This window comes from Thermobia domestica, chromosome 14 (assembly GCF_964235325.1).
Source record: "Thermobia domestica chromosome 14, izTheDome1.hap1.1, whole genome shotgun sequence".
NCBI lineage: Eukaryota > Metazoa > Arthropoda > Insecta > Zygentoma > Lepismatidae > Thermobia > Thermobia domestica.
Genome location: NC_137467.1, coordinates 5,663,417 through 5,675,491, shown reverse-complemented (window position 1 = coordinate 5,675,491; position 12,075 = coordinate 5,663,417). Strand labels below are relative to the sequence as shown.

At 36.2% G+C, this 12,075-nt stretch overlaps 1 protein-coding gene across 1 annotated transcript in view; it reads right to left on the bottom strand.

Annotated features, from left to right (window-relative positions):
* Nucleotides 1–245: 245 nt before the first annotated feature.
* Nucleotides 246–12,075, bottom strand: part of Bap170 (Brahma associated protein 170kD) — a 149,323-nt gene continuing 137,493 nt past the window's right edge. The window contains exons 15-17 of the mRNA XM_081739442.1: nucleotides 10,156–10,227; nucleotides 4,564–4,655; nucleotides 246–1,206 (exon numbers count right to left, since the gene is read on the bottom strand). Of these exons, the coding sequence (XP_081595568.1) occupies nucleotides 1,092–1,206; nucleotides 4,564–4,655; nucleotides 10,156–10,227 (279 nt within the window). The 3' untranslated portion in view covers nucleotides 246–1,091. The remainder of the gene's footprint in view (nucleotides 1,207–4,563; nucleotides 4,656–10,155; nucleotides 10,228–12,075) is intronic.

Here is a 12,075-nt window from a genome sequence, read left to right as displayed (position 1 = left end):
ACCATATGAAAAAAAAAGTACAGAAGAGATATAGATTCCAACCCTCCAGCTTAAAAATAAAAACAAATGTTCCCACAGTCATCCAACACTGTTAATTTTTTTTTTTTTTTAATACTGATACACATGGTTAAAGTAGATTGTATATGAAATTTTACACTTTGAACTTCACGCATTCTTGTATCACAAAAGTCAGGTGGACGAATGTGAATAAAACAAGTTTTAACAATGTCCGTTTTTTTTAAAAAAAAAAAAAAAAAGAAACAGAAAAACAATGTGCAAGTTCCTTTCTTTTCACTGTACACTGAAACATGACACTTAATATATAATATATATATATATATTTATTCATTTATTTATATTTTTATCTTTTCCATGGTTTATTTTTATTTTTCAAGACAATTTTTCCACATCCAAACATGTTTATTTACTAGAGTTCTAAGGATGGGACAATATATATATATATTTATATAATATTTACAATTGTATATACTACACTTTGTAGCGAATAAATACTAGAAAAACAATTGCACATGAACTTACTTTTTTTTTTTCCTCAGGCAGTGCAGCAGAAAATGGTTTGAATGAAAAATAGAAGCATTGTTTCTTCATTTCCGAACTGATAAGAACTACTTTTCACATAAAATAAAGTATACAAACATAATTTGTAAGTTACAGCCAATACGCTATGGTTTTATTTTTTACCTAATTCTCAGGAAAAGCACTTCCGACATTTGAATTCATTCATAAATTACTAGAAAAAAAAAATAATAATAAAAAAAATGGTAATAGAACAAACAGCTTAATTTCTCTATAGACGTTTCGTAATTAAAGGTAATTCATTGTTATAAACTACCTGTGTTGCTTCTCCGAGTCAGGAGTTCTAAAAAATAAATTACAATGATAAAAAACAGGCAAGAGGCGGAGGATATTGGCGAAGGGGGGGGAGGAGGAGGAAGTATTCACTCACACGCAACAAAACTTGTTTACTATTTATTTCTGATTTCTAGGGAGACTCTCCCCGGCACCTGTTACTTCAACGTCTTCTTGGTCCTGATGCGATCCAGGCAATGAACTCACGCTTTCTAATATGGTCAGCTTTGGTCTGCTTGGGAATTCATGTCGTAGAGCACTTGGGCAATCGTTCGCGATGACTCGACGTTGCTTAAAGCTACGCTCGCTAGATGGGCTTCGTATCTTCGGAGAAACCTGAAAGGTGTATAGTATACAATCAATTAATACACATATTGAAATATAAATAGGCATACAGCTCATTCTAGTCTTGGATTTAATCTATAATTTTAAGTAAAAATTCAAAATCTGATCAAAAAACCTTATATTAAGAAACCTTATATTAGTTGTCTTTCTACAGAGACATTTGAAACAATTATGTTTTAGAGGTTAGAAATTTTAACTTTCATCTCAATGTTCTAATTGCTTATTATTTTTTGATAATGGCAAATGAGAAATTTATTTTCATTTTTTTGTTTCTATCAAATTAAAAATCTTGTGGGTGCGCATGAGTGCAACAATAAAAAAATGAAATCTTTCAGTTTAAGGTCCCACGATTATGCTCGTTCGGTTAAGGGAGACCATGATCAAAGCAAGTGAACGGAAAAATTAATGAAATTAGGATGTGGGAAGAAACGGTAATAAAGGTTGTCTACTAAAAATTCAAAACGAAATTTCGTGACTTTTCCATGACGCTTTTCTTTCCCAAACAATAAAATTTACTAACATTCTCAAGAGTAAATTTAGGTACGAATTGGGCCGAATTTTCATACATGCAATAGAAGCGTGGTTTGCTTGTGATTTGGTAGCATCTAAAACCGACCATAGACATTTTTGGTGGTGAATTTTGACGTTTTATAGAACAAAATTTTCCGGTCTACATTTATATTTGTAGAGATTTTAAAAAGTCGTGACCCAAAAGCTAAATTTCTTGACTTTCATAACCGTTTTCTGATTTCGTGACTTTTTCATGAGTTTCGTGACCAATAGACACCCTGCAATACCTCGAGAAAACCCAGAGACACGATATTGTCCACCACAAACTTATTGGGCCGGCGGTCGAACCATGGACCCCACGCACCAGAGGTACGCGATCTACCAGAGAGCCATTGTGCCCACCGCAACAATAGAAAGATCATTACACACATTAAATTATTATTATTATTATTATTATTATTATTAATAATAATAATAATAATAACTTCAATAGTAACCGTCTATACCTAGGTATTTTATAAATAACAATGTAATTTAAACAATTAACCTCTGTCATTTTCAACGGTGCTGAAGACAATCTGCAACCATATCACATTTTATGATATAACTGAGCTAACGTTTCTATCCGTAAAAACATTTATCAATTTGTACACCGTCCTACAATTAAGTAATGACACTGTCTTGATTGTGACGAAACAGTGAATGCAATCTGTAAACCAATATATGCGTTCGAAAGAGTAATCCCTTGTCTACAATCTGGCAACACCGCATTGTTGCACGCGAAGCATGATGGGAAATACCTGCAGTCACTGAAAGGCCCTCGTCACGCTAGCAGCATGGAACAATGGTCGAATATCCAATTCTGTGTTAAACTGGGTATAAAAGTGCCACATAGACTGTTAATTTAATGCGGAGAGTGTATGAGGATGTGGGGATACGGAGAAACTTCGACTTCAGAAGTCAAAAGTGAAGACATTGCTCCTGTATTTGTACAACAGTAAGAGTATCATTTATCATTAATGTGCAGCAGAAGGTCACACAGTGAGTTTTGGAGCGTTTCATGAAGAGTATTCGTCGTGCTCGGCCTGAAAACTCAGCCCAGGTAGCTGGTTCCTTATCCATGACAATGCACCCGCTCACTGAGGAGTACTTGTTCAGGAATATTTGGCCAAAATCAAGTGTGTGTGCTGCATCACCCCTTATTCTCCACATATATCCTCCCTGCGACTATTTTCTGTTCCCTAAATCGAAGTTACCATTAAAAGAATGACCTTTTGAAATGTTGAAGATATCCGAGCAGCTGTGACAACGGCGTTACGGAACATTCCACAAACTAAGATGCACAGGTGCTTGTGCTTCTTACATGATCGTGTCACTCGCTGTATTGACGCAAGATGGATGTACTTTGAATAATAAACGGGTATTGTTACAATATTTTTGTTTGTTTGGTCACAATATCAGTCTCATTACTTAACTGTCGGATGGTGTATGGAAGAAAATGAAAATAAATAATTCATTAGAAAAAAGAATGACAACAAACGTCTTTTTGAAAAGCAGCAGTGTAAGGTGTACACTACGTGAACGAGTTTGGTTTGTATGGCGTGATATATTTTCAATACTGAAACTGGAAGTGGTAGTCGATTTATATTATTTCCGCTTTTAGTAGAAAGGTTAGAGTGGAGACGGACTCTTCGGATGCTTAACTGATTTCAGAAAAAAAGTTTCTCGCCATTTGATACCAAGCTTACTCTATAACGAGCAACGTTAAAACCGGAAATGCTTAATTTCTGACCTTCCGGTTTTAATAGCGAGAGATGGAACATATTCTTCGGACACTGAACTGATTACAAAAACAGCTTCTTGGTATCTTTTACTGTTTTTATTCTATTGCGATTACGGTTAAAACCGGAAGTAATTCATTTCTACCACTTTCTGGTAATGGTAGAGTGTTCAGAATGTATTCTTGGGACGCATAATCGATTACAGAAAACCGCTTCTCAAACTGAAAATGCCCCTGAAAGGAATCATCAGTCCAGAGAAGGCATCGTGCAGAATGTGATGGGACTAATTGCACGCAACCTTAAGAGAGGCGTTTCAACAGTGAAAAAATCGTTGAGAGAAATGTGTGATAGCCCAAGGGAACCACTTTGAAGGGTATTAATGTAAGACAACGGTATCAATTACACATTTTTTTTTTTTTTTTTTTTTTTTTTTTTTTTTTTTTTTTTAATGAATGGAAGTCGGATACTTGTTCAACAAACCACGTATATGATGTTAGTGTTTTCTATCAAAAGAGAACTAAACTGAGCAAAATGTGAGAAGTGAAGCCGAAGCTCTTCCTTAATGTCTGGCTGTCGAAAGGAACAAGAAATTGCCAAAATCATGCTAGAAATAAAACAATTCTGTTATGACTCTCAGGACACGTAATAAATGATTTGTCATAGTTAATTCTAACAAAATACGCCAGATTATATTTGTGTTAAGATATTTCAAAGTGTGTGAGACTTAATTTCGCAATGTAGAAGGTTGATGCAAAATACGCACTGTAGAAGGTTGATGAAAATACGCACTGTAGAAGGTTTATACAAAATACGCACTGTAGAAGGTTAATGCAAAATACGCACTGTAGAAGATTGATGCAAAATACGCACTGTAGAAGATTGATGCAAAATATGCACCGTAGGAGGTTAATGCAAAATACGCACTCTACAAGGTTGATGCAAAATTAACTTGTAATCTAAAATGGCTTGCTGTTGTAGGTAAAACTTCTATAAATTGAATGAACTGGTTTTACCATTAAACGCTTCACACCTATTCTGTTACAAGCAAATCTCTTACCTTCTTCCATTTGTTGAATAGATGACTAGGTTGCGAAGAATCAGAGATGATGTCAGCCGGATGCTTTTTGTAACTGGACCTTCATTGTCATCCTAGAAAAACAATAAATAAATAATAAATAAACAATCAACGTCTTTTCAATTCAATTGCATACCCACAGTTCAATGTTAAGACTGCAACTTGGTCTCAACATCGTAATACATCTTTTTCGGTAGTCTGGTACAATTGGCTCTACCAGGTGATTTTATTAAAATGAGAAAGGATGAAAATTTTTCCGGAAAGAAATTTCTATATTGTTACAAAGATAATCCCAAAAGTAAAGTCGGTCTCCAGAACCGCTGGGGACAACGGGAAACTGTTCGTACCGCTGTTGGCAAGCCTGGTTGTGATTGTTGTTTCCCCCGCTCGTACCTTGCTAGGACGCTTAGTTTTGGTTTTGCAGCCATTTGTAATGGAGCTCCTCCTTGGCGCCATCGCCAAGTGCGAAGTTCGCACAGTTATTTGGTTTGTGAAGGCTAAAGGTACTAAACCGTTTGAAATTCATCGCCAATTGACGGAAGTGTATGTCGAGTCATGCATGGATATCAAAAATATCTGCCGCAAGTGCTGTAGGGAGTTTGCAGCTGGTCGTACTGAAATTCATGACCAAGAAAGGAGGAGAAGGCGATTCAGTCACGAAGGCTGAAAAATCCAGTAACTAGCACCTGTTTCCTAAGTTGAAAGAGTATTTGACTGGATGTGCTTACGCAACGACGACAGGTTCAACGCTTCTCGAAACACACGGTGGGGAACTGGTAGAGGGTGTCTACTAAAATCCCAAAATGAAATTTCGTGACTTTTTCGTGACCTTTTCTTTCCCAAACCATAAAATTAGTAACATTCTCAAGAGCGAATTTTGGAGCGAATTGGGCCAAATTTTCATGCATGCGATAGAAGCATGTTTTGCTTGCGATTTGGTAGTCTAAAGCCGAAAATAGACACTTTTTGATGGTGACGTTAGACGTTTTATAGAACAAAATTTTCCAGTCTATACCACATTTCTCCAGATTAAAAAAAAAAAAAAAAAAAAAAAAAAAAATCGTGGCCTAAAAGCTAAATTTCGTGACTTTCTTGGTCGTTTTCTGATTTCGTGACTTTTTTTTATGACTCGTGACCGATAAACACCCTGTGGTATGACATGGGAATTAAAAAAAAAAAAAAAAAAACCTGCCACAGCGTCTACAAACATACAATGATCAAAATGGCGATTATGTACAAAAACAACTAAATACGTAAGCTTTGCAATTATGTAAATATTACTGAAAATAAATGCTTCTTTGTATTCCTTAAAAAAAAAAAAAAAAAAAACTTACTTCTGGGATTACTGGCCGTTAAAGAATCCTTAATGAAAATACTGATTATAAAGGAGTGCTTCCATCAGTTGTCTGCTAGATAGCTAATAAAACACTAATAAAACAGGAAGCTGGTAACTGCTGTTGACAGCTCAATTACTAGATCATCCGTTTGACAAACAGGAAACACTATTCAAGTTTCCGCAACTTTAGTGACGAAATATTTCTTTATTAATCTGAAATCATTAAGCTCTATCTTGTGTGATAACATTAGAGAAAATCCGGTGCTCTTCTTTTCCCAGAAATTCTATGACGCGCTCTACCACTACAAGATTCAAATGAATATTATATATACCCAAAGAATATATTACACCCGACAACCGTCACATTCACGAAACTCGAAAGAATTGAGTGCACTATGTTCTTCTACTCATTACAATTTTCTCTGCCGAAATCAACGCTCTTTGACCCTGGTGTCCCCATTAAACCATGAATAACCAACCATCTTCGGTACAAAAGCAATAAACTCCTTAGAAAATTAAGCATTTAAAAAGCACGCTTATTATTAATGTATAAACTACAGTTAATATTATTTTGAACCTGACTAATGTCTTATTCTAAATGAAATGTAGAATTTCAAAAGGGACGCACGGTCGATGAATAGAATTTATTTACTTACAACTGTACGCAGTTACTTCGACGCATCGACAAGCTGGTCGGCGATCTCTTAGATCCTTGGAGTAAAAAGGGTTAGGTCTGAACATTACCATAACTAAAGTTTATTATTATTATTGACTGGTTAGTTGAGCTTTCCCACATCATTACTGCATTGTAGAAATTGAACTCACATTAACGGCCACTTAAAATATTCGTTGATGAGACTTTCTACCGCGTAATTCTATTATGCTCTGGTAGATGTCACTGTAGATAGTAAATGATTATTTTCCAACTTATGGACCAGCGTACATAATTTTTTTCTAACAGATTAAGTGTGGAAATTAGAACATCTACATCACATAAATGTAATAACTGCTTAAGAAATGTATTAAAAAAATACATGTGGATACACTAAAAGCTACAGATTTATCTACAAATAAATATAGTATTTTCAAGAATTAAGTAAAACATCCACATAAAACCCTAACGAACACTAAAAACTACATGAAAACCAGCAAAATTTTTTTCTATAAGCAAATAAAGTTAAGACTATAGACATGCAATAATGTCCAAAATGAAGAAATGGTGCACTTCTCATTGCTTACTGTGTGTACATATTGAGGTATTTATCCAGTCCCAGTAAAATCAAAAGTAAAGAAAAAATAAATTTCAAAATATGGTTGAAACATAATTGTCTATAAATAAACGTCCAGCATCATTATCGTTACTTTTTCTTTAATGTCCCCTGAGACCTTGAGAACAATGATGATGAACCGAAAAGTGGTAGGCCTTCTGTAAAAAAAAGTAACAACCGCCTATTCAGAATCACGGGACTTTCTCAAAATTTCCAAACATTTCTCGGATTGTTTTGTACGAGGTTGTCACCGGAAAATGGAACTGCCTGAAATTCTGTGCTCGGTGGGTACAGAAAATTTTAACAGGAATCCATAAAACCAATCAAATGGGTTCTGCCTTAGAATTTCATTCCTGCTACGATATGGGAATATATTACAAATATTTAACAGTAAATACTCTCGCTAACTACAGTGTCAGCGTCATCGGGAATAAAACAGTGCTCAAAGACTATACACAGCAAGAAAAATGAGTTTATTATTATTTTCGAAATTTTAATCACAAACAATAGGTATGATTGGTTGCCTTAAGGAGAATACACGCCAAATTTAATCAAAAAGCTTTATTTCTTTATTTATGAAAATTATCGTTGAGCAGACAAAAGCCGAATATAAACTACACTTAAAATTCAAGGGGGGGGGATATAATTCTTATAAATACAAACCATGCAAACATAACGGGAAAAATCTTAAGAAAGCAAAATTACTGCACTCAAACAACATATGATTCACAAACAAAAAAACAAGACCTTTCAACAAAATTATGGAAGACTTCTGTTGACAAACAAAGAGACAAAGGATACAAATTCATGATCTACTTAAGCATAATCAACGAAAATGGACACCTCACGTCTACATATTCTCTCAGCAACAGTTTTGAAATAAACGGGTAATGTAAGTTCGGTTTTCAACTTACTGCACATTGCGTGTCTCTGGTGTATGTCCCATAATAAGTTGCATATATACAGGATTCCTATTGATCTGGAGAAATCTATTTCCCTGACTTCTCCCTGACCGTTGGCAGGAAATTACTTGACTTTCATGATAGGTATCGGATGACATATAAACAAGGAATAAATCACGGTCAATACTTAAATATAACAGCATTTGAGTTGTGTTGATTTTGAGTTTAACGTCTCTTTCAGCAGAAGGTTATATGAGACGGGACCTACTGATTAACGTGGAATCCGAACCACATGAGCTCCCGTCGGGAATCGAATACTGGTCTCCCACGTCAAAGGCGAATACGCTAACCGCTTAACCACGAAGGAGTCCTATATGAGAACATTTATTCTATAGAGACAAATAGTAATCAACTGCTCATACGTACATTCCACTTATCTCCCATAAAAATCTGAGCAACGTCCCATACTGTGATCATTAATATCTACCTACAAACGTCTGACAATCAATTACTCTGAAGATACGATACTTCTTATGCATTCATTTAGCTGATAAATAATGGTTGGCTAAGCTGAAATCGGCGTACAGGTAATGTTAGAAAAAATATATTTTATAAAATTTCCCTGATTTGCAGACAACGCACATTTGACTAAGTGATGCACAGTCAGAGACCACTTCGGAATCAGAGATATCGGATACCAAGACCTTGTTTCTGACTTTCTAGACCGGAGAGCATTGACTGTTAATCCAAATGTCCCACTATGTAGAACCAATACCAGAATCTAAGTTCGGGATTACGTAATTTTATTCAACAACAGTGAATGTTCCACCGAAAACTGACTAACTTACACAAAGTAATTGTACTTTGAAGCAAAAATATATTATAGATTGTAATATACCTATTTCTAATGTGGTATTTATTACCTACTGTTAATTTTGAATTTTTATACAAGAAACATTACTTCTGCAATGTAAAAATATTGCATGTAACATATCTAAGTCTGCGATTCGCATCATATGATCAAATATGCTGATTAGCTACAGAACACTAGGCATATTTTTTTACTGATTGTTTCACTTTTTCTTACGGCGATAAACGAAGATGAAGCTGATAGTTTAATATATATTCCAAACATCCGTACTACCGTAACTAAAGAAACACCAAAAACCGAAATTGATCGTGGATTTACCGACAGCTGCCTACACTCATGAATGCTGACCACCCATCTTTTCTCTTATTTTCTTTCCTGTCTCTGAGTTGATTTTGAGTTTAACGTCCCTTTCAGCAGCGGGGCTATATAGGATGGGACCTACTGATTAACGTGGAATCCGAACAACATGAGCTCCCGCTGGGAATCGAAGCCAGGACTCCAACTCCAAAGGGGCGTACGCTAACCGCTTAGAAGCTCATGGAAAGTTACATCATTTAATACAAATTTCCTACACGTTTCCAAGACGGTTAAAGCTTGCAATACGTGACGAAAACAAAAGTCACGTACCTCAATAAATCCGTCTAGACTAAACTAAGAGATGTCGTGCAATATACAAAGGACACGAGAAAAGAAAGGAATCTCTTCATATACTTGCGACAGGACAGACAATTGCCTCTTGTAAGTACTATTGTCTCCTGTATTTGTGGAGAAGTTGTTTTCAATGTCCAAGTTTTCCCTTCGGGTTCATTGAGCTTCGAAGACAGTTAACAATGACATATACTGGCAGGAATATCAATATTAGAAACAGCACAGTCAAAAAACAGGGTAAAATGAATATTTCAAAAATCCTACGGTATCTACAGACACTATGTTGTACGAAGAATGTGTGAAGACTACATACAAAACGTGTGCAAAAAAATGAAATAACACCAAAGTTATCATGCAACGAACGGTTCACTACGGTTCAAACTTCTCTGTGCAATGACTACAGTACCAAAAGTGAATGACGTATCTAAAGCGTTTGGATCACCAGTCGCAAAATACGTATAACGAAGCTTTGCAAACATACACACACACACACACACACACACACACACACACGTAGGCACGCACAACACACGAAAACAACCATCTTACCTGCTCGGGCTGGGTGCTTCCAGTCCGTGTGGTGCTGCTTGTGGGCGTCCCAGCCCTTGCAGCAGCCTTCTGCTGATAAATACAAAACAAAACGGGTTTCAATTATATTATCAACTTTTCATTTATTTTCTAGTACTTGGGACTGTAAATGTTTAAGTATCATACAAATGTAACACGATTTACCATTAAACACAACTCTCCAATATTAACTCTATTATTCTAACACACGTGAATAAGAGTCAATCGATAGAGCAACGAAAAGCAACACGTACTTTTAACAGCCGTGCAATCACATTGCTGTAGTAGAAGGTACGCAAGCATGAAGCTGGACATAAAGAAGGTATTCCTAAAAGGTTCGTTCATACTGCAGGCATAAAATCCTTTGACCAAAATAAATTTTTCGCAGGTTTACGTAGAGTTTTTGTTTATTTTCATAACCGAGCTTATCCCTATCTACGTGATCCGTCTGTATTTCAATGTGAAATCTGAAACATGTGAGTTCTCACACGACATACCCTATGTTAGGAATTTATTTGCTCTGATAATACCCTGAATATTTATTGAGTTGAGTGGAGCTGAGATTAAAGTCTCATTCAGCAGCGAGGCACCTACTTGATTAACGTGCAATCAGAACCACATGAGCTTCTGCTGGGAATCAAACCCAGGTCTCTCACGCCAAAGACGTGTACACTAAGCGCTTAGCCACGAAGGAGCTCTCCTGAACATTTATTGTACCTTCTCATGTCAGTATGTGGTGAGGACAGTACAATCTTTCATATCTTTTTTTGCACTTCTAACGCAGTACCAAGTCAACTATTAAAGATCTTGCCACATAATCTCTGGTTGTATTATGTCACACGTGAACAGATGTAGGAAGCTTCACGTATTTTCTGGAATTTTATATCAGGTTGGTGCGATTGGTTATGACCAGTTTTACGTCTGACAAGAAATCGTCTTCTGTAACGCAACTAATGTATGGACCGAAGTCACGAACTACATACGTGTTTAGAAAACAGAGTGAGTTACTTGGTCAGGGGGTACGATCTTTATTGAACAAAGTCATGTGAAAGTGCAGTATAGAGAACACATAATTGCGAAAGATTTTCTTTTACGACTTCAAACTGCGATATTCTGCATACCTACCCGCGAAACACATGAACATTTTAGCCAGAACTGGCGAATAAATGTATCATACGCCGTTGGTTTGTGAAATTTCGTGCAGGCGACACATCACTGAAAAATGAGACTTATGGCCAATGGCTAACAGCATGTTCTGATAAGCAGGTAACGAAAGAAGAGGATCCTCCGAAAACTGTTAAAGGAATTGCAGACTAGTTATGCATACGCCGTACTACTGGTAAGACTGTTCCACGGGATCGAGAAGGTGAAGGAAAGCAAAGTTGGGACTGAAGGATGCCGGAAGAGTTAATACAAGCAACAGGAATCGCCATCTGGAGGTGTGCACCCTCTGATTGTACGGAATAACCGTGTTTCCTGCATTGGGTAGTCACCTCATGGAAAATGAATCTGTAACGACTGTAAACGGTCACAGGATAGTGGCGGATCGTGATTAACGTTTAGGACAATTTCTTCTTCTTCTTCTTCTTCTAATAATAATAATAATAATAATAATAATAATAATAACACCAACAAAAAAAACTGCACTCGCAAAAGTGTTTGCTACTGCTTTGATGATCTATGGTGAGGCTGATCTCATGACTTTCTCCATCGAAGCGAAATCATCACTGCAAATCATTACAGTGCTTAATTCCATGAAATGCAGTGCACACTCGTATATTGTAAGGTTCCATACCCTTACGCACAACAACATGTTTTTACTACGAACACATGTTATTACGCTCAAACATAAACGATAGCAGACGACGGAAGGAAACTATCAGGAAGACATGAAGAGGATTC